A 24,001-nucleotide genomic window follows, 5' to 3' on the forward strand; every position below is an offset into this window, starting at 1 on the left:
ATAATGAGAAATTTGAATGAATGGCAATATATGTGATTGGCAAAAGCATGCCATGCATTTTTCCTAGAATGAGAGGATTTGCCTAAATCTATGTGATTGCACATCTATATTTGGTACCAATATCAAATCGTCTCATTCTCAAATAAATTTGAAACTCACTCACCACCTAAACACCATTTCAAATTTCAAAATCATCCCTCAAAACTTGCCCATAATCTTGGACATGGTGCATTACAAAATGATGCTTAGATTGAATCTGTAGCTTGCATCATGTGCATGAACATACGATCCTGTCACAAAGCCACTCGAAGCTCCCATACACTAGTTCTTCATTTGACAACGATGAACTTTGTCTATCCATCTGTACACAAACCATGATAATGCCTAAATATGCCAACATTTCAAATTACACCTTAAAATGCCAAGAATAGAGCAAATGATCTATTCCATTGGTATGATGATTTTATCTGACAGTTATATTAGTGCAAACACCAATGGATTATTGAGAATTTCCAATGCAAATATTGCTGAAATTCACCCAAAAGCTTGCATTTTAGTTTTGCTTTTCATCTTTTGAGAGCTCTCCTTCCTCCCTTTCTTTCTTCAACTTTTTGGACCCTGAAAATACTTTCCTTCAATCACAACCATCACTCTTAAAATCTTTCTTCCCCTCTTCCACTTCCATTTGAAGGAGAAATGAGCTTGGATCTGGGCAAAGAAGGAGCTTCACACTCTAAATCCCCTTCTCCCTTCAAGTTTTCCATTCTAGATATGTTAAATCATCATCATATCTTTGTTTCCAAGTAGTTTCTACTTTCTATTCAAAAGCCTTTGGGTTTTGGTTTGAACTTTTCTAGATTTTGTGAAGATTTTCCATGGTTTCTTCTCAAAAGAGAATGTAGGTTTTGTAGAGAAGGTGATGTCCAATATTTTCATACCTTGTACCTCTCCAATGATTTCCTCTCCTTTTCTCTTTTCATGCAAACTAGTCAAAAAAGTCCTCTTCTTTGTCTTTTCATGCTTCTCTCCTCTTCTTTTCTCATGAAAGAATGGAAGAAAAGAAGATTGATAGAGATGGAGAAAGAGGGAGCTTGTTTACCTTGAATCTCCTCTTCTCTTATCTTTTGGGGCTCCCTCTTCTTTGTATGTCATGAAAGGATGAAAGAACAATTCATTAGGAAAAGAACATATGGAAGAGAGGAAGACTTGTGGAAAGAGGGAGATTGCTTATCTTTTTTCTTCAATTCATGCCTTGCTTGCTCTTCTATGCTCCTCCCTTCTTCTTTGTATCATATAAAATCTAAGGATGTTATCGTTGTTACTTATGTAGATATATTCCTCTATCACAATTTAGGCCAACTGCTCATATTCTTTGACTAGAAAGACATGCTAATGTAGGGTCTTACTACCTTTTTCCCTACATGTCTAGCTATGTCATCCTATAGGTCATTTAGTCAAAGTCCTCTTGATGTATTCCGCCTCATGTATCTAATATGATCAACTTATTGAGTTCTATAGTCAACTTTCACCATAGCATCTATGCTATTGACTACATAGGTACTAGGGAGTTGATGTCACAGTACTCTAGTCACTATCGTCAGGATCCTCCATCTAAGACGTCGTCCAGAGGATAAGAAGATGCTAGGACAACTATGGTGAGGATGAGATAGGTTTGGCCTTTGAGAGTGATTGAGGAGATCAATGAGGGTTCGAGATTAGTAATCTCCTTTTTTGTTGTATAGAGTATGCTTTTTTAAACCCTATTTGGGATTTCTTGTAATTAATCTTGCAACCTTATACACTCATGCCCCTTTGAGAAATTTTCAACTTGTGCCTGGGAGCATTATATGTTCATGCCCCTTCAAGGGAATTTTTGTAATAGATTTTGCAATAATATTCGTGCCCCTTCAAAGGTTCTTGTTATACAGACTTGATCTCTTTTATGTTAGTTATGGTGGGTAGACAAAGGGTACCAAATCCCCTTTTCGCCCCATGCAAAAAAAAAATCATTTCATAGCATTAGTGCCCAAAACAGTAATGCTAATTTATTTAATATTTGCGTCGATATGATGCTAATCTTTTGCAGATTTCATCTCAATGCGGCCTACTAGGTGGTGGTTCAACATGGATTCCATGTCCAAGAACCAAGCCAATTTTGGAGTGGCCTTATGATAGTGGAGCCTTGATGCCTATACCAATGGTTGCATGCTAACGTACATACTTGCACTTGTACTCTTAGAAAAAAAATTGTTTCTTCACAAATTCCATAGGTATTAGTATTAAAAATTTCCCAATACCTTGTAGTGATAAGGATCCTAAGAAGAAATTTGTGTAAGCTCTAGACATAGAAATCAAATTAATCCAAGCTTGTAATAGCCATGGGCCACTCAAATTCTTTACTCTTTCATCACCCTGACTATTAAATGATCTATTGCCTCAAAGTAGTTTACACAATAAACATAGAAGCTTGAAATTATTTGTATATTGATAGCTTGATAGATCCTAGGGTACCGTTAGAGACACAACTACTATTTACAATTTGAAACACTGTCTGAAGATATCATGCATTCACAAATTGTTGTTAGAAAGGGCATACTATTTGGTATTTTGCCAAAGCAATATTGCCTTGTTAATAATAGTTTTCGAGAGTTTGCTCTAGAATATATTATAAGATTGATCACAAGGCCCTCAAAACTAGATCACACTATAGCGAATGGTGCAATCAAGAATCAAAATTAGACTGTTCCATTAACAACTTCAAACATATGTTGCACTTTCAATGTTCTTATGAGCATATAGACTAGTTCATATTTGCCACTTATGAATAAGATGGCATTAAATATGTTTGACAATAATCCATGTAGTGATCATCACATTGTAGGGGTGCCTATGTCCGCTATAATCATCCCACCAAGGATGATAACTACAACTATTTAATTTAAATCAATGCATAGAAATAGACATGTGGGTTTAAATATTTGAATAACCTCCATATGTTATCTAGATCATTCATATGCAAAATGATGATTGTAACATACGAGTAATATTGACAAGAATACATTATTTAGGAGTACATAGAGGATAGCTTACAAGCACGACAAAAACACAACTTTTTGTAGAGAAATCGAATAGCAATATTAAAGCCAAAAAACCTTGCTAAGAGAACACAACATTGACTAGGAAAGGTCATGAATTCCATATTAACTAGAACTCGCAAACACTGATGGTCTTGAGTCACCTTATAGAGTTTGTATCTCTCCCATTACCACCAACACTCACTCCCAAAGCCATTAAAAAAACAAACAAACCCAAAGCCACCTAAAAATGACTTTCAAAATGAACTGCTAAGTAGGCCTTACAGTTTGCATGCGTTGTTGATAAGTAAATCTCATGAAAAGTGATACACATCCAAGATTGAGTCTTTATCTAGTTTACAGGGCAAATGCTCCAAATTTATCACAATGTGGTTTCGAGTGCTTACTTTTTTGTAGATAAAAATGCATAGGGCTAATCATGTTGGGATGGCATTGGATGATATTTGTATATTATTTATGTTGTTATATTCCTAAATCTCATCCTTATAGGCTGATTAAGGGTTCCCACAATGAACCACCATGGAATGCATTTGGCACATTTTTAACATGCCGTTAAACTTGTGTCAAGTATATAGTAAATTCAAGGCTTTAGCCAAAACTAATCCCATTTTAGCTACTATCTTAAATGTATGTGAACATGTACTAAGAGTTCTCGTGGGATTCAAACATCAACAAGTTTGCATCATCAAACAAGATATGCACCATCAACCAAGCTACCATTAATGAGTATGTACCACCAAACAAGATACTTCAATTTAAACACACTAAAGATTACTTATCATTTGTGGCATTGCCTTGTAAGGGTGCTATATATGCACTCTTAAAAAAACTTGATGTGAGCGATTATTTTTAGAGTAAACACAATATAACGAGGCTAGGTCCTTTGAACTAAAATGACCTTGTGGAGGGTGAAGCACACTCATTGAGTTGGGATGGCAATGGTGGTGATCCGATAAGCATTACTCATAGGAGAAGCGTGTTGAGTGCAATAGGCATTGTTGCTCGTTTTGAAAAGCATCTTGCTATATTAGTCAAACATAAAGTTTGACCATGGGTACTTGCTTTATGTAGATTGGTGGTGTGAATTCATTGCTGATACATGGTCTAACACTCACTCTTGTCCTTTGTGTTCTTGGCGACCTTCGATTCTCAGCTCGCGCGAGTGCCAAATTCGATCGTTCTCTACGCCATTGCAGACTGCGTCCCATGGGCTCCCTCGGGAAGGCCGTCTACCACATAGGCTTCTGGATCCGTGAGACTGGCCAGGCCCTCGACCGTCTTGGAGCTCGTCTGCAAGGAAGTTACGCGTTTCAGGAGCAAAGTAAGTTTTGGTTGTGCTGAACTCTGCATTGCATTCGGGCAGTTATTAGATGTTCTAGGCATCTTTTGAGGAAATTATGATATGCTTTATTTTCTCCCATTAGGCCGAAATAATTGAGCATGCAAGACTTGAGATCAGTCCAGTTTAGGATATTACGTGTTTGTCACATTTGGGCCGTCGTCGAGCTTGCACATATCGAAGGTTGGATTCTCTCAGCCACATGGTATGCTGGATTAGCTCCTATCGTGGATGCCCTGCATCTGAAACAAACAGACATCGATCGGCAATGCCGTACCTACTATGTATATATTGTCTGAACGTCTCTCGCCACTAACTCGATTGATTATTAGTTTATGATTGTTCATCTATCGACCTGAACACACTGTCAGTAGAGGATATTCATTTGTCGCATGTCACGCTTTTGATATTTGGACTTCTTACTGGAAACAATTAAGTTGTTAAAGTATTGTCTTGCAAATGTCAAATATTGACACATACGTTGAGCTGTATGTATGCTTATTGTTGGGTGACTGTTCATGGGCATTCCGTCTGTCTAGATGTTTTTTTTTCAGTTTTACAATACGTTGTGTATGTGTGAAAAAACGTTGCAAATGCCAAGGCAGGAGGTTTATAAAAGGACGGGGCCAGGTCATTCAAATGGTCCTTGGGAGAATTTGGGATGTGTCATAGGATTTTTCAAATTTATGAAGCTTAACAGGTGGATAGCTGTCGGTAATCTTTAACAAAGTCCTACTCCTATTATGATAAAATGCACGCATTAGTATTTTCTGAAAGTGAAATTGCTAAACGAAAAAAGAAATAATCTATGTCAGAATGTGTTTCTGTTGTGCATATATCCTGCTGTTCTAGACACTAAGGTAAAGGGGATGATGATGTGTGGATCTTAAGGTCGATTCTCTTGGAGGGGAAATAGGAATGAACCTAGCAAAGGCGTTCAAAAAGTTATGGCATTTGCTCATGGAAAGCTTTGCCTTAATCCCAAAGTATACTTAAAAGAGTTGGAAGCAAAGAAAGCTGACGTTCCGTCACTGTTTGTAATGTGAAGATTTCAGAGAATATAAGAGATACGTAAAACGTTGTCAGGCTGCCAAGCCCTGTGTTGATGGATTATGACGCAACAGTAAAAATTAACCAGCATGAAGTGCTGAAACTTATTATCTTCAAAGCGTTGTTCATTTTTGTCATCACGTCTATCAAGAATGATGCCTTTTAAGCTCCTATTGCACTCCTCCATGAAGATGCACAGAGTGTTCCCATTTCACATGGCTTTGACCTTTTCCTGGAATCGTACTGGCTGGAGTTTCAGATGAAGAGAACCAATGATAATCAATTGTCTAATCACAACCGGTTCTTCCACATCTACAGCTTCACTTAAACCAACAGGACTCAGGAGGATAACATCACAGGTTATCTTTGATGCATTTCTAAACTGCTCCATTTTTGCCCAGTGAGAAATGCCGTATATACTAGGCTAATTGTAGCAAGAGCTGCACGTTTTTTAAGTTTTACAAAATCTAAGCACAGAAACATGCTTTAGATAATACCTTGAAAAGACCAGAGGCTACGCCCTAGATGAGAGACAGCATCAGGAGAGTCCAGCTAGGGACCGGACAACCAACCTACTACTAAAAAATGATGCTGAAGACTCTGGTGTTGCCCCTTGCAGAGTCAAAGCATGATAGCTCGCTTGCATCATCAGGTATAGCTCCCTTGGCTTCTATGATGCATGTGTTTTCGTGACATGGTCAATTGTACAATACATAATCCATGTCAATAACCTTCTAGCAGCTAAACTGAGGACTGTTAATACAGAATTTTTGCAACATTGGCTTTTTGATGAGACATAGACTCTAGTGATTCTGTAATCCATGCTAATCCAGGCCCTGGCTAGCCAAAAGGCAAGGTGGCCACTGGTTTAGGTTGAAGTACGTGATTGTATTTACTTGTGTGAAATAACACAGTTTTCACAGGTTGTTCCAGCTAGGATGAAGAGATGGTGGACTAGCCTTCTCCTTCAGTGTTAGCGTTTGTCATGGCTGAGTCTATAAATGTGTAGTATGGTTTACTCTGGCACATTGGACATAATGACATCGGTGGGGATGTCATAAAAGCTAGTCCGTGCTGTTATGGGTTTTAACCTCGTGTCACTATTTGATTTGTTTTTGGAGGAATTTGGGCATGTTCATGGATTGATCTAGATTTACATTTTTGGCCACATTAAAGTTTTTGTGCTCATCATCTAGCCCGTGTGCACCTCTAGCATCTCTTGATCTTGCTTTGCATCATACATGAACAATCCGATTCTGTCTGGAACACTGGTACAATCACCGGTCCATCTTTGAGTTACCCAGCCGTCAACAGGTCCAACCAGTCCTTCCCCTAAGGAACTTGGAACATGCCAGGTGCTGCAAAGTACCAAGCATCCTGGGTCTGGTTCAACTCTATCATCCTCCATCAGTATCTGCAACCTCGAACCTTGGAACCTTGGCTGCTTCCATAGCTGTCCACCAACTGGAGGGTGAAAATCTTCCAGATGTACAAAGGGAAAGTCTCAAGGCAGAGGCATTTGAAGCCATCTGCACGTCATATGAAGATGTAGTGTCTCGGCTTTACAGAGAAACTGTGGAACTGCTCTTTGGTTCATACTCTTCCATCTTTGGCTCCTCCTCCTTTTCTGCTTATCTGCCTTCTTCTTCCTGCAATCCTGCACAAGATGTCCAGGTTGATCACAGTAACATGACTTTCTCTTTTTCTTGCTGTTGTTGTCAAAAGAGTTATTATCTGAAGAATCTTTCTTGTTGGACTTACCCTTATTGGGGTTTCCCCTATCCTTCCTTGAAGAAGCAGTAAATGCTTTGTCTTCACCATCTGGATCCTTTCCTCCTGGGGCAACAGAGGACAGACCTCCTTGAATGTGAGGTTCTCCAGTCATTAGGGCAGTGACCAGCCCATTGAAGCTGCATGGAAGCTTGCTAAGGAACAAGATTGTAAGCTGATTGCTATCCACCTTTTGGCCCACCGCCGCAAGTTGATGTTGGAGAATCTTCATCTTGACCAGATGGTTATTGACAGTTTCCCTCTTCTAAGGTATTGAGAATAATTTTCGAGAGAGTCACTATCCCTGCTGCATTGTTGGTCTCGTACAAATCCTTTTTCCAGGCCTCACAAACAGTCTCTGCCAATTGAACGTGTGGAAACACTAAATCTACAGTCGTCCTGATTATCATAGATAGTGTCTTGGCATCTCTGAGCACCCATTCTTTGACATCGTCTGGATCTGCCTTCATCACCACCTTGCCTCTCACGTCTTTATGGTTGTTGGGCTTGACCTGGACACCCTCAGTAATCTGCCAGAGTACCCTCATCGTGATGTGACTTCTCAACTTGATCTTCTAGATTGGGTAATTACTCCTGTACAGCATCCCCTTCTCTCCGCAATTGGGAATGGGCAAACGAATTTTCATGAATACTTCTGTGGATTCCCTGAAATTTCTGTCAGCCTCACACTTCCTGCGAGTTTCTTCTCTTGGTCAAGCGATTGAATCATTTGGATTCTGCGGCCAGCCATGCACGGGAGCTGGGAAGCCTATCGCACTGTGCAGTGTCCACACTCGGCTTCTGCCAAGCAGAGATTCATAGCTGAGCACCAGCAGCTGAGGCAGTTTGGACATTCACGCACTTGTACGCAAGAGACTTGCTTCGGGAAGACAACTTGAAGGAGGAGGCCATGACTCCAAGAAAGAAAGGCGACTCAATTTAGAAGTGTGCGGCGACCTGGCTTCACCACCAAGGATGTTCACCACCTTGGCTCTGGTACCACATTGGAAAGCATGCCTTTCTGGTACATAGCAAAGATAAACACAACATGTAGATATGACAATGTCCTTGCAATCACCAACTAAAAGAGCAAGACACCTAAAGCGAAGATTTGCCAAAGTACAACACTCAGTGAATTTCCTTATAAACTTGTGATATAGAAGAAGCGATAGATAGTGAACACTTTCAGGACTCGAGAGGGAAAGAATATGCAGATGTACAGTCAATAATCTATTTCATAAAGATGTAGCGATCCATACACAGCAAGCACTTACACCTGCAGCAAACTCAGCTGAGGGAAGACACCACCACAAGCTTCGTCTGCTGGACTCTTGCTGCAGATTTGCTCCAAAGTGTTGTGTGCCTCTCTGACAGGCTTCACTAGCTGCTTCTGGTTGAGCTCTACTTGCTGCTCCCTCCTGACAGTCTTGTGCTCTCCTTACAGCTCAAGGTGCTCTCTATCCTAATACAGGCTGAGGACTGCTCCACACTGAACTTACTGCTGCCCCCCAAGGGGGTCCATTTAGGGAAGCCCCCAGACTGGCCGACCTTGTCAGGCTGCCACCTGACCTGCCACAGACCAGCCGACTTGGTCTGTTGATCTGTCGACCTAATCTGGCCCCTTCAGCCTATATAAGGCCATGCCAAGCAGGTGCCTACTGTGCTGGTTATCTGCCAGTCTATTGTCCTGATCCAAGGCTTAGGAGACTGTCCAGCAGCCCGTACTGCTGCTGCTCTGTCATGTGTGCTGACCAGGGTGGCCCAATAGGCTGCCCTAAAATAACATAAACAAGAATGTCCTGCTGCTGCCCATGTGGCAGCCATCTTGGTGGGCACATGACAACCTCAGTCCATCCCCCTACTGATGCATCTACACCCAAAATACTGTAGGTGTCAAGCCCTTAATCCTCCTCATTTGGGGAACTTATAGGTGGGGCATTGACCCTATGATTCCAACATGTGTATGTTTATATTATGGTCCACACCTGTCGTTGGGCCCTAAGGGTCACTGGCTGTGATGGGGAAAGGAGCTAGCTCAGCCCTCTCCCTCTATATTGTAAGCCAATAGTGCCTTTCTACCGTAAGGTTTCCTAGCTAGACTCTTCATTTTCTTTGACATATTGCTCCTCTGATTGTGCTTGTCATCTCAAAAACATTCATTAACTTTGTTGATTGAGATTTGGTGCATTCTGTCAAGGGTGGAGAAGGTCGAGATGGTGATTCAACTTTGCTGGCCATGCAAGAAGTGTCTGCTGGAATATTAGGGTCACCTCCCCACTTATGAGCCCCCACATGAGGACATGGGGAAGGATGGGATGACACACAAGATAGGATGGGATAAAGGGTGTTGGTCTAGGGCTGCCAGGTGGGCAGCAGATTGGCTACCACATGGGCAGTATAGATCTCATTGTTAGAGTGTACATGTTACGCAACATCCCGCACAACCACATCATCGTGCCAGCATGTGCACTTTTCAAGTTGCATATATGCGCCGACACATTTTTGATGTTTTTGAATAGATATTAATTTCTTATACAGCAAAAGATAATGCCTCAAATGGAAAATATAATTGCAATGGCTCATTGATCTCATTTATGAACATTTTTTGATCTTATATTTAAGTTTGGAATGTGTACAATAGTTTCGACACCAGGTTTGTCAAATTCTGTTGAGCAGCGCAAAAATTATGGATTGAGCAGGTTACCAATATGCTATATATTCAACCTCACAAAAAATGGCTATGTTGATCCTATATGGAGCAGTTATGTGGATCAATTGCCACGATAGCATAGACAGTGGACAAGAGGCCTCAAATAGGTTGCAATTGTGCAAGAATACAACAAATCGGCTTACTACTACATCAATCTCCATGATCGAGTAAATATGAAACCAGGCTTCCAAACTTAAATGTCAAGATGAAGCTTGAGTTCATACAATGACTCATCAGGAAAGGATGTAGCTTGAGGTACCCAGCTTTCGTATAGATTGGTTCACAAAGAGTTACAGATTTAGCTGCAAAAATCTTGTAGGGATTGTACCGCAACAATGGTAATGCTGACAAATAAATGAAATAAAGTGAACCTCAAGAACAACATATGGACATTGAATGAAACTGTTCTAGTTTCATGGACTAACTTTTAAATGAGACAACTAGAAGGCCGAGTTCAAACCTTCCCATATAGGAAAGGAAAAGCTAGAGGTGAATGGAGACAACGTGCTGCAATAGGAGAAGTAGGTTTGATATGACTCAGTAGATTGTAGAGGCCGTGTTTAGTGGGGAGAAGGATTCACTTCAAGACCAATAGGCTGTCAAAGCACAGACTGTGTCTTCCTTGGCAAATTCACTAACCACCTACATAGAAGACATTGCAACATTCTACAACACAATGAATGCTCAAGTACATCTTGAGGTGCTGTACTAGGCATTTTGATCAACACTAAGGTTTTCACCCTTTCAGTCAAAAAAACTATGCAAGTCTGGCAGGAATCGTGAACAAGGGGCCATCAAGATCTGTATAACTACCTTGCCAAAATGTCTAAACATCAAGAGCTGTTGGACAAAGGAGTGTCCCGAGATTGGATTTTGGTGTGTTATCAAAAGAGATCCATTGCTTTCACTAAGGAGGATGGTTCAATGGTCAATTTTCTAATTCTGCAAGCCCGTTGACACAACTTTCGACAAGCAACTCCACACATGCTTACAATTTTGAACCCCGTAGAGAACTTTGTGAGGCATTGACCCTAGGTGCATAGTCTACAGATCCGTTGCTCTCTTGTACCTGTGGCTCTCCTTGTTTCAATCCTCAATTGATGGGACGAGACCCACATTTGTCCGATGGTGATCCTCAAGCATGTGAGACTCGTCTATCCTCCAAGTACCGGGGTCTGATAATCACTCCATCCACCGATGCTCTGAGGAAATGGTCGCGGTAGAATTAGATCTAGGTGGGGAACTCTTGGTTCCCCCCCCGCCCCGGTCCACGATGTGTGGAGCTAGAGTAGGTCCAATGGTACGATACAGTTGATCTCATCCCGTGGAATCAGGTGATCTGGAGCATGTAGGCTGTACTGCAAGGGGAGGAGACGATCCATCTGGATGCCTTGGTTGCGAAACCATTTGGATACGCGTGCGAACCAAGCCATGCTAATTCCCCTCTCAGCTAGGTGTATAGACGACTAGTGCAATCTTGGTAGTCTACCTCTAGGTAAGGCCCAAACCCTATGGAGATAGGTGACTGTTTGGATGATGGCATCGACCTGGAGTGGTGTCATGCCGAACTCAGCCTATATGATCTGGTGGGGGACAGAGGGTTTGCTCTGGATCATCCTGGAGCCCATCATCACCGGCAACCTCTCGAAATGCCGCCACTCAGTCGTCGTCGCAGATAGACCCCCTCGAGAAGGGTGTTGCATACATGGTTGTCGGTCTCACTAATGTGTCAAATAGCCATCCCTTTGTTGGGGGGTCTTGGAAATGCTCGTGAAAGCATAATTTCTCTAATCGAGCTAGAGCTCCTTGCCCTTGCGAAAGTCGTGCCCTGGCTGCTTGAGTCATTGTGAAGGTTAGACCTGCAAAGACTGCCCCAAGGTAAGGGTCTTTGGGCTGCGAGTATCTGCAGCAGACGTGCAGGCGGACAGCACAACTGTACGGGCCAGTACGGAGGGCTGGAAGCAAGGTACGGAGCAGATGCAGATGACCAGAAGGCTGGAGCAAAGGCGCGGTACAGGCGGGTCAGGAGAGCAGGGTGAACAGGCGCTGGCATGGCTTGGGCCCAGATGGAGCAGCAAATGGGGCTGCCAGTGGGCAGTGGCATGCCTTATATAGGCTGGGCCCTTGCCTAGATTGGAGGGGGCCCTAGAAGTTTGGGCCAAAGGGCCCTAGTTTTGTGAGCCCTTAAAGGGCTGGACCAGCAGCAGACTGGTCGGCCAGTATGAAGCTGGCTGGTCGGTTTTTATGACAGGCCCCTGGGCCTATAAAAGGAGGGCCTCCAGCCCTCATTCGTCATCCAACAGTTCAGCAAAAGCAGGAGCAGACAGGAGCAGCCATGAGCCACTCCCTTGGGCCTCACACTGGGGGTGAAGGAGAAGTTGAAGGTGAGCTGCAGACTGAGTTCCTAGAGGCTGGACCTTGGCTGTCTTCTAGGGCAGCAAGGTGTTGTGATCACATTCTCAGGAGCAGCCCTCTGACAGCAGACAGGAGCAGCAAGAAGGCAAGCCTTGGGCCTATACATAGAAGGTGAAGGTGACCCTGAAGGAGCTGCAGACTGAGCTTGAGTGGCAGCCCACCTAGGCTGGTTTCCAGACAGCAAGGTGGAGAGGATCGTTCTGGACGGAAAGTCTACAGACGCTCGAGGTGGAGCACGCGGGCTCAGTCGAGATAGCCAGTAGATAGGAGAAGGCCTTGTGGTTAGAACAGAGGACCACACCGTTGGTGGGACTCTGGATCTATATCTTTTGTATTGTGTCCATAGTTTTGGACGGAAATATGTTTTGGTGGTTTCTCTATCTGGCTGGTTCATTGTCTATTGATGAGTCTGCACATCTATTTGACACACATTAAGTTAAAAAGTTTGTGATTCCACATCCCACACCACACTATGTGAGCTCCTGGGCATTACTATCAGTCTTCCGCTGTGCGTACCCTTTGTTGGTTATTTTCTAACATTCAACGCGAACCCCCTTTCAGTCCATGACCCCAACAGTCTGCTAAAAACAGCCGTCAAGTTCCTCTGCTTCTGGACTAGTGGCGGAACCTGGATGCTGGCAATTATGTGGGCATGCTAGTCCGAATTGCTGCTGCAGGTTGCCATAAGCAGGTAGCCCAGAACTGCTGCCTCAGATGCCGTGAACAGGCTAGCCTGCCTCAGATTGTCTTCTGAGGCCCCTGCTGCAGCGAATTGTCTTGAGCATACCAGGTTGCCAGAGAGACCGATGGCCGACCTCTTTCGTGCTGTCCACAGATCGCCCTTTGGATGGTGCTTGGAACTGCAGCCTCAGGTCGGCCTGGGCAGAATGCTCTGAATCTCCAAGGTCCTTTGCGTCAGCTTGTCTTGAACCAGCCTTGCAAGGAGCAAGCAGCCCTCCGAAGTGCCATAGATCGACGTAGCAAAAGCCTTCAGAACTGCGTCAGCTCAGCCCTCTCTTGGTCCCTCATCACTGATGCCGAATGATACCATGTGAGTGGTGCTTGTGCAGAAGCGTGAACACACACACAGAGAGAGAGAGAGAGAGAGAGAGAGAGAGAGAGAGAGAGAGAGTCTATCAACGTCCATTGGAGACCAAAAGGTCTATGGGACAGCAAGAAACCCTCTAGTACATCTGCTTTAGGGAGGGCACATGGCCGCTCCCAAGGAGTGCAAAAAGCCACCCCCATTATTTAGAATACCTACATGATAATCTGGAAGAGTAAATAGCCATACATCAGTTTAAGACTGAGAGCCTTTTGGTTTTGATTTGAACTCTCTGATTAGCGCTACGCCTTCACGGTAAACTGCCCATTTTCCATCCTTTCTGGCAGCCCTGACTTTAGCTAATTCAGTTGCCTTAATCTTAAGTTGAGCTTGTGTAAGCTCCTTTGCTATCCATACTTTGGTGCCCTTCAACTCGTAAGATTGTCGAAGAAGCTTATGTCAGTCATGATCTGGGCAGTCGATAAGGAGGTGCCACCGAGGATCTGCGCGCAGCGCGAGGTCCAAATCCGCATATCTTTTGACTTCAGTGTAAGGATAGCATGACCTTTATACTGCAAAATAGAAGTTGGCTTGGAGGAGTCATCATCCTGCTCATCATTATCCACCCATTCAATGTTGGGCAAGCTTGCTTTGATCTTTGTCAAGATTTTACTATATGTGTCCTCCTCTTTGTACCTCTCTTCTGGGAGTCCCCCTATTCTAATCTTCAGCGCATTACCACATCTAGCTCTCTCTGCTTGAATATCTGACTTAATGCTTTGGTGTCCACTTCCACAATCACTTCCTTCTTAGCAGTTTGTACTTCAGTGTGAACAAGATCTTTGATTGTAGAGACTAGCTGCGGGGTAGGAGGGAAATCCTTATAAGATTTTACAGCCTCATCAATTACTGCCTGCTTACCAGGCCCTTCCAGAATGTGAAGTCGAGCCTTTACTTCTGCCAGTTCCAATCGTAGCTCTCTCACTGCCTGCTGCAGATAAAAGATCTGATCCTGTTGCCCAAGGATGGGTCATTTTGAGCCTTCTTGTTGGTGATTCCGTGCATATGGAGAGGGTGTCATGGCTGCAACTGTAGAGTACTGAGTCTTGATGGATGTTGAAGGAGTTGAGGGAGTTGAGGGGGACTTGGAGGAGAAGGTAGGCCAGTAGTCCATAGTTGGCTGTCTGTTTGAACCCCCTAGCTTAACCTAACCCAGGGTTGGGTTACGGAGGGAGAGGTACGAATGGAGAGGTACGAATGGAGAGGTACTGATGGGTGGTATGGTACTGGCTGCTTGCTGACGGGCTGTACGGACGGGGGGAGAGGTACAAATGATGGGACTGTACGGTATTGGCTGCCTGCTGACGGGCTGTACGGACGGGGAAAGAGAGAGAGAGAGGCTAACGGGAGAGGAGAGGCTGAGCGGGACGGGGAAAGAGAGAGAGAGAGCCCTAAGTGAGATATTGAGTGGAGAGTGGAAGGGGGCTTTTCTAGGCCCCCAGCCAGCCAAGTCGGTTGAATCGACTCGACCCTGGTTGGGCCGGGTTGACCTGACCTGGTTGGGGCCCAGTTTAGGCACCCAAACCCAGCCCTTACTACTTCCTAACCTAGCCTATCCAGGCCTACCTAATCCTATCCTCTCCGTGCAGGCACACCCACATAGAAGCGAGATCTCACAATGAAATGCCATACAGTTCCATACTTTAACAGTATCATGATAGTTAATCGCTTGAAAAAATGTGTGATGTCAGTTACAGCAAAGGAGACAACTGGGTCTTCTTTTGTGGGATCCCACATTCCATACAATTGCCAGACAAAAACTCCAACTTTACTCACAATGGTTCACGAGCTTTGTTTGTCAATTGCTGCACCAAGCTGAGCTTCAATATTTCATTTCATCCCTAGTCAAATGGATACGAGCAGGTATAATCAGCTTGCCTTTGATGGACGTTAATTGTTATCTAAGTGAGCACAAGGGAAGATGGGAGAATTATCTTCCTTTGGTTGACATAAAGCAGCCTTTGGCCAGCAATGAAGCTCTCCTCATGAGAACATAAAAAATGATGAAGCAAATAACATCATGCAATCTTTCAAGCAGCCTGCAGGTTATGTAGTCGTCAAATATTGAATTGCTAGGGCACAAGCGTAGTACAGGAAGCAAGCGAGCACAAGATATATATATGTTATAGAGAGGGAGATCAGGTCTATTTGAGGCTGAAGCAAGAGCAAAAGCACTGTCCCAAGCTGTCAAAATGGAGTTTCAAACTTTTTCCAACTGGTAGGGTCATCGACAAGGTCCATGAAGTGTGAGTTGCATGAAACTCCTCCCCACTTTTAGAAACTGCATTGCCAAGCATTTCCAAGTTATTTGTTTCAAAAACAAAGAGACAGCTAGGAAACTCCTGTTTGTGTATCGACAAGAAATTGTGTCTATCATCACCATTTAATGACCATTTGTAGTCCAGCAACAGACATTCATCAACTGACGAGTGGAAGCATCAACGCATGTGTATGGCAGCATTCATTCATCATGCTACGGATCATATGCTAGCAGCGATGCATGCTGACCCCTATTATACGAAATGTCGTACAGACTATTTAAATGTTGCAATGAGAATTACAAATCTGCTATATTTTAAATACAAATTAAATATCAAATTTATTTCCCCTCAAGTTACTCGTGTCTATAATTTAAGTCTAGCCCACCCTTCCTATTCCCAGTTTCCAGTGCCGTTTCCAAAATGTTCAAATATTGGGCTTTTCCATGTTAGAAACGTTCCATAGAACTTAGCCAGTAACTGCAGTTACCACCTGAGTGGACTATGCCTGTAGCTTTCCATGTTGTATAGTTGATGTTGTATGTGGGCCCTCTCATTTCTTTTCTTTTTCAATGCGTCCCCTCTTTTCTAACACAATGGCGAGCCCTTGAAGAAGTTGATGAAGCCAAACTTTGCCCAATAAGACTTTAAAGATTACCTTGACTGACTAGAGGCGATGCGCCTTAACTAATTCATGTCAACAAATTTAAAGGGGATATCACATGGAAATAACTAAGTACAACCTGGACAGCCTAGCTACCAGGTTGTAAATTGCATCCAGTGTCTTGGACTACACATAGATCGTAGCCCATGCATGAAGCCTTGCATTTATCAGGGATAAAGGAGGTATGTAGCCTACAGCATGTTCATATTTTGAGCATTTTTGGCTCTAGGATACCGCTTGGTTATTCAAGCCGTCCGTCAAGGTTCCATTGAACTAGGTGATTTTGCTCGACCTACAAAATGCCACTTCAAATGCCACATCGGCATGCAAGATGGTTGTGTTGGGATTTTAGGGGTCACGTCTGCACTTGTGAGGCTCCATATGAGGAGGACATGAGGGAGGTGTACCAGAAGCAGAAGAGTCCACGTGGGCTGCCACAGGGACGGATCTGATAGCAGTATGCGTGGAATGACTGCTGCAAATAGGTAGGATCAGTGCAGCAGATGACAGCAGCAGGTCAGCTGCAAACAGGTACAGATGGCTGGAGCAAAGCCCCCGTCAAAGGTAGTATTGGCAGTATCGGAAGTGCCCCTTCGAAAGCAGTATCGTTCCCCTGGATAATAGTAGTACCAGCACAATCACCACCATTGCCTTCATCATCACTACCCTTGCCTTCACAAACAGCTGCAGATGTTGCCAGCTCAGCAGCCGATGTTACTAGCTGGAAAGGTCGGCAGGCAGGCAGCAGGAGCTGGTCATACAGACTGTACGGTTGGCTGTACAGCCTGCAGGGCTGATTGGGTGGTTGGGCCAGTCTGCAGACTGGATGGCCTATTCTCTAGGGCATTCCAGCCCTTTAAAAGGACCCCTGGATGGGGGCCGATCTCAGTCTTTGAGGCTACAGTTTTTGGCTGCAGTTCCAGTGGCAGGGAGGTCCAGAGATTCAGTTTGTGCCTCACAGTTTGGCTGCAGTTCCAGCAGCAAGGAGGCCAAGAATCTTGTGCCTCTGCATTGGCTGCAGACATGAGCAGCAAGGAGGTCAAGGATCAGGAAACCAAGAGTACATCACCATTGGTTGCAGAGTGAAGCAGCTAGGAGGTATGTAGGAAGGGGCATCTGCTCAGCCACTGAAGCTCTTGGAGAGCACGCAGGGTGACAGAGTTTTGGAGGTGCCGAGAGGAGGTAGACAGTTTGGTGGTGCTAGACGTCCCTGGTCCACATCTAGGCAGTAACTTATCTGCTAGAGGGTGGCACACTGAGCACACCTTTGTACAAGGTTTTTTCCATCTTTTGAGCAACACATATTTATTGTTTCTATTCTCATTTGCATTGTTCATTAACTGTCCGCATCTTCTATATTCACTTGTGTGCACAAAAAAGAATGGAGTGAGATTTGAGTTCGCAACTGTGTGTTTCCTAAGCTACTTTTCTACACAATCTTCTGCTGGCGAGAGAGTTGGCTACAACAAGCAACAGGTCACATCAGTCTGGGCATCCTGCCATCCCATACAGAAGGCCCTAGCGCTCTGTGAGAAAGCTTGAACCTCTCTTTAGAAAATTCAGCCCTAGCGGAGGCCTATAAAAGCATCCCTCCACCCCCTTCATTCATCCCTAGATTGGCTCTCGGCTCATGAGCCTTTAGGAGGATCAGCTTTTGCCCATCTTTTGAGCAACACATATTTATTGTTTCTATTTGTTCCTTAACTGTCCGCATCTGTATATATTCGCTTGTGCACAATAAAAGAGTTCGCGAAATTTGAGTTCGCAACTGTGTGTTTTTTCTACATAATCTTCCGCTGGCGGGAGTGTTGGCTACAACAAGCGACCTTCGTCTCTGTGTTTTCTAACAGGTCACCTCAGTCTGGGCATCCTGCCATCCCATACAGAAGGCCCTAGCGCTCTATGAGAAAGCTTGAACCTCTCTTTAGAAAAGTCAGCCCTAGTGGAGGCCTATAAAAGCATCCCTCCACCCCCCGTCATTCATCCCTGGATTGGCTCTCGGCTCATGAGCCTTTAGGATGATCAGCTTGGAGGAGTCTAGAGGTAGCCTTGCACTTGAAGGATCTTGTGGTGTGGAGCATTGTCCTGAAGCTCTTAGTAGCTCATACACCTCATTTGCTTTAAGATTTTGTAGTGTATGTGATAAAGATATATGTTGCAACCAAATTAGCTGTTCTAATTGTGTTTCTATTTTTTTTCCTTTTTGTCTTTTGATTTAGTATACTTACATAAGTTCAGCGCATTGTTCGGATGCTTGATATATTAGGCTTAGGATACTCTTACTAAATTTGTGTGTGAAAGAGGGCTATGTTGATTTCTTCTTCTCGCATCGGAATTCACACTACTCCTTGTTGGTCCTTCCCAGTATAATAAATGTCTCTAGAGAACATGTGCATCCAATAAAGGAGAATTCTTACACTTGATTTGTCCATATGCCTCATGTCCTCATCTCAAGCATGCATGCTAGTTTCCATCACTATTGGTATACTCATATATATGTGGAACGATGTCCATGATGTCACTTTCAGGAGTCAGGTACTCTTTGATCTTTTTAGCAGAATGACTTGCATCTATTGCATTGCTAAGAAGTCTCAAACCTTCACTAATTTCCAAGAGTAGAAGGGATCAAGAGGCAACTAACTACAACACACACATCCCAATGGAATGGGGTGGAACCTCATAATCTGTAATTTCTTTCCTAAGAGTTTTTGGTTCTGATGCATATGTGCATGTAAATGAAGCAGAAAGAGCAAATGGTGCATCTTCATTGGGTACAATGAAGAGTCAAAGGCATATCGACTGTATGGCTGAGAAACAAAGATGGTGGTGGTAAGCATGGATGTAGTGTTTCAGGAAGAAGAGCCACAAGCAACTGCATCGGTAACTCCAGTTGCTCCTCAGAGACCAAAACTTACTATCACGGAAGATGAAAAGACAAAGAATCCAGAAGCTGAAGAGTTAGAATTAGAAACGGAGGCATTGATGCCGAAAGACCAACCCTAGCGAAGGAATGAAAATGATCAAATTGGTACCTGAAGGCCTTGGAGGATTCAGAAGTAACAGAGACTCTGGAGGGTAGTTCGGAGGTCTCAAAGAAAAGTCCCTACTGTGAACCATGCCTTGATGGTCTAGATCCAAAAGATTGTGAAACCAAGAACCTTGAGGAAGCAAAGCGAGTCCTAGAATGGTAGGCTGCTATGCAAACAGAGTTGGATGCCATTTTGAACATTCACACTTGGGATGATTGGATATATTCTAGTCTTACAAAGGTATATATTCACACTTTGGATCTTGATGATAGACCACAGAAGAGGCAGATTATCGGAACCAAGTGGGTCTCTTCGCACGGTGATAGCTTTGGCAGCCCACCATCAGTGGCCTATTTTAAAAAAAAATAAAGAGTGATATATTCTATTCAAAACAAATCATACAACAAGTGGGAGAGAAAGTACTCTATCCCTAGCCTCAACAATGTGGCAAAAAAGCCATGGTGGTGGACTAAAATGCCACGACATCCCAAAAGGGGTCAAATGAAAAAACAAGGAGCAGTCCCATGTCCTCATGAAGGATATAAGTCTCCCACGAGCTGCCAACGAGGTGCCTGTACACCGCTCCCACTGACTCCTGAGAGAAGATAATCTCTGCCCAAATGGAAGCGAGAGTGTCAGCCTCCGAGCATAAATGGCCCCCAAGGACAAAAAAACATCGCGAACACCATATCCGCCATAGGGTAATGCTGGAAATGATCTCCCAGGCTGACCCTGCAGCTGAATTAGGCAGGGAATCCTGAGTTGGTATAGGTACCAAAAGCAAATCCTGTGGCTCCATGATGCTGGCCTCTGTGGGACCCCGTTTTCGGCGATGCTGCATGAAGAAACCGTGGTCTCCTGGCTTTGACTCAAAGAGAGTAAAGGCTCCAGATCCTCTCCCCCACAATTTCCTCTCTGGAGGAGGGAACTGCTTTGATGAGGTGCTGTCGAAAAAGATCCCAGTTCTGAATAAGCCTTTTTACCAGTGGTGAGGAAGGTTGAGAATGATGGTTCGCTAGGAAGATCCAACTGACTCTACCTGCCCACTGGCCTGCTGCTCTGGGGGTGCACTGATGAATCCCATGCAGTAGGAACTGCTTCCACGGCGGATCTCCTGGAGTCAAACCTCTAACAAGAAGTTTGACTAAAAGGGCTTTGCTTTGCATCTCCGGATCAAGAACCCCAAGTCCTCCCTCGAGGAGGGTAAAGTGATAGTATCCCATGAAACTCTGGCCCTAGTGTCCTCAGAACCATCACCACCACTCCACCGAAAATTCCGAAGCAATCTCCTGACCTGGCGAATCGAGTCAGCATGAAAGCACCAACATGACGCAACGTACCACATAGTTGCAAGCTCCCCATGCTGGGGTATCTTGCTGAGCTCCAGTCCAGATGCCTTTTGATTTGTTCCAATTGACAAGTCCCCCTGAGGCTAGGCAGAATTTGTCAATTGAGTCCGCAGCAGTAGCAAGACTATAGGCATCTCCTCTGACTGTCAGTGCCGTGTCATCAACAAACTCAGTGTCCAGAAGCTCCTGCTCTTGCCGGATAGGCAGATGAAGGCCCAAAGTGCCATGACGGGTAGCCTGCATAAAGTATCCCATAGCCTCCGCTACGAAAAGGAAAAGGTAAGGTGCAAGTGGACATCCCTGTCGTATTGATTTGGATAGCTGAAAAGCCGGTCCTCTGCCTTCACAGACCACCATCCTGCTAGAAGAGTGAGAGTAAAGTGAGGAGACCCAAGAAATCCATCTATCACTGAAGCCTAGCCTCCTCATAGTGCCCTCCAAGAAACCCTAGTCCACCTTGTCATAAGCCTCCTCAAAATCGAGAAGAAGAACTGCAATCTCCTGCTGACTCTCCTGCGCCCAGTGAGTGGCCTCCCAAAAGGTGAAGATGTTATCCAAGATACTCCGATCTTGGACAAAACTTGTCTGAGTAGCTCTGATGATATTTGGCAGCAAAGGCTTTAAGCGAAGAGCCAAGGTCTTCGCTAGGATCTTGTAGGCTGTCCCTAGAAGTGTAATGGGTCTCCAATTGCGTAGGACTGTCTTGTCACCCCTTTCGGGATGAGACAAATCAAACATGTGCATAATGTCTCGCTCAAAGATCCTGTATCGAGAGCCTTTGAAAAGGCAGAGAGTAGATGAGGCCCGATCGTATCCGAAGTGGCGACAAACCGTCCTCCCCCGGGGATCTATCTCTGGGCAGCTCATGTAACGCGTCCGTGATCTCTAGGAGTGATAGTGGGCTATCCAAAACATGACTCATCCTGTCTGAGACCATCTGGGGGACATGGCTCCAAATCTCCTCTCTGGCTCTGATCATCTCCTCGGTGACTGGATCGGCAGTGTAAAGAGTGGAGTAGAAATTGGAAGTGATCTCAACAAGACGGTGAGGGTCCGTCTGAAGATACGTGGCCTCATCCACAAGTCTACGAAGGCTGTCTGAAGAGTATCTTTGATCCACTGCCCTGAAAAACTCTCTAGAGCATCTATCCCCCTTCTGGATCCAGAACGTCTGCTGGGAGTAAAACCTGAATTGGGCCCTCCTGCCATGAATCTCCTCTAGTCTCTCTTGAGCCTCCGAAAGCTGCCCTCTGATGAAAAGAGAATGAGGAAAACTGTGAATCAATCTCTGAAGTCTGGATACCTTCGCTCTTGCGTTCCGATCTCTGATTCTGAGCTTTTCCTTCTCCTCTTTTGCCCTCAATTGGCAGGCCATGCTGTCTCTAGCCAAAGCCCTCTCTACCCACATTAACCAGCCCTGATCCACAGGAGTGTCCTCTGACAACCAAGCCCCTCTCAACCGTTCCACGAACTCTGCGTCGTGAAAAACAAAGTCCAGAATTCTCACAGAGCCTGTGCTCTCCAAACGAGAGGTAGGGAGAATCTACAATAGGACTGGAGAGCATGGTCAGATAAAACATAACCCGGGCGGATCCCAATCTGTCCTCCTCTGGCCTGGCCAACATAAAACCTGTCAAGTCTGACCAAAGAAAGAGAGCCATGGAAAACCTCGGACTAAGATAACTGAAGACTGTCAGCCAAGTGACGAAAGTCGTCCAATCAAGCTGCATCGTGAAGTCCAGCGTGCAAAACAAAACTATCCCACTCCACTCTCTCCTTGTCAGAAAGGTCACCCTCTATCTGGCTTGACTTGTCTTCAGAGAATTCAACCATGTTGAAATTACCTCGAACGATCCAGGTGTCGGCCTAAGGAAGGGACTCTCTGGGCTGTCTCCAAAAAGCACGTCTGTGGGTTGGATCCGTGGGGGCATACACATTGAGAACACCAACTGCTATGCTCTCAATCTGAAGAATAACATAACATGCCCTGCTTTCCACCAGTGTACCCTCTTGGGTGATCTCTGAGGCCCACCTGGCTGAAACTGAAATGCAAACTCCTCCCCTCGTGCCATCCGCTGGGCTCCAATATGTCCGGCTCTGTCCTCTGAGTAAGGATCTGCATCTGTCAATCCTGTCCTGGGAGAGCTTATGCTCCTGGATAAGCACAATGTCTGGAGGGGACCCTGAGGAAATAAACCGAAGGGAGTCCCTAAGCAACTGCAATCTAGGAACACCTGATCTACGACCATCTGCATCTGAGGTAAATCTGCGGCCGTTCAGTCCTCTCACATTCCATGAAATGATGGACAACCTAGACATCGGATGGAAGTGAGGGGGTGCCAGTGGCACCGACACAAATCTCTCTCTCTCTGACGGCACAATCCAAAGTCGGTCTCTGATCAAATTCCAAATCTGCCCCAACTCATGTAAAATGGCTCCATCCAAGGGAATAGTACTTTGGCGCGAACTGAGGAGCTGAAAGTCAAACCAACCAGCACTCTTGGGCACATCAAAATCTCCTTGAACCTCAAAGAACAGAAACAGAAAGGCCCTGCCACCGAAGCCAGGTCGGAGAGTCCTAGGGCATGAATGAATCTGCGAGCCGACAATATAGTGAACCGGTGAGAACTGAGTCATGCTCATGAGCTGTCTAGCAATCTCGCTGTCAAGTAACTCAGCTGGCCAGCTTTCGCTCCCCCGAGATCGGAAGTTGCCTGCAGAGAAACGAAGAATATGCCCCTCTCTGGAAAGAGTAACAGATCCCAAGTACTCCTCTACCTTCTCTAACCGTCGGCAAAACACCGGGAGAAGTTCCAATCGGGTGAGGGAGTCTGTGGTAACCCCTCGAGCCAAGAAGGGCCAAAACTCAATGGGCAGATCTCTATCAACCATCCTGGGGTCAAGTCTAGGAGCCAGAAGAGCTGAAAAGGGCCGAGCCGTCCTAACTTTGCTCCTGGAATAGGTGAGAGGAAGAGGAAGAATCTGCGACGAGGTGCCTGTCAGCGTGGGTGACTGATAATCTCGCTCGATCTCATCTGCTAGGATCTCCCAATCCTCATGCCTGTCCGGGTACTGAGCGAAATCTGTGACCGCACTCACAAAAGATCTGGATAAACTAGGAGTGAAAAGCTACGAGGACGAGGCTGTACTGGGAGGGGTGTCTAAAAGGACGCTCCGCATAGCAACAAAGGAAGGTACTGTGCGACGGGGAAGAGAA

The 24,001-nt window shown here is 44.8% G+C and overlaps 1 protein-coding gene across 1 annotated transcript in view; it reads left to right on the plus strand.

Moving 5' to 3' along the window:
• The first annotated feature begins 4,182 nt into the window (after positions 1–4,182).
• The window catches only part of LOC147892408 (gamma carbonic anhydrase 2, mitochondrial-like), a 92,887-nt gene continuing 73,068 nt past the window's right edge, over positions 4,183–24,001 (plus strand). Inside the window, exon 1 of the mRNA XM_087387467.1 lies at positions 4,183–4,416. Within this exon, the coding sequence (XP_087243593.1) occupies positions 4,302–4,416 (115 nt within the window). The 5' untranslated portion in view covers positions 4,183–4,301. The remainder of the gene's footprint in view (positions 4,417–24,001) is intronic.

Source organism: Dipteris shenzhenensis, chromosome 16 (genome assembly GCF_047967505.1).
Source record: "Dipteris shenzhenensis isolate YYH24624 ecotype China chromosome 16, Dip_SZ_1.0, whole genome shotgun sequence".
In the NCBI taxonomy this organism is placed as follows: domain Eukaryota; kingdom Viridiplantae; phylum Streptophyta; class Polypodiopsida; order Gleicheniales; family Dipteridaceae; genus Dipteris; species Dipteris shenzhenensis.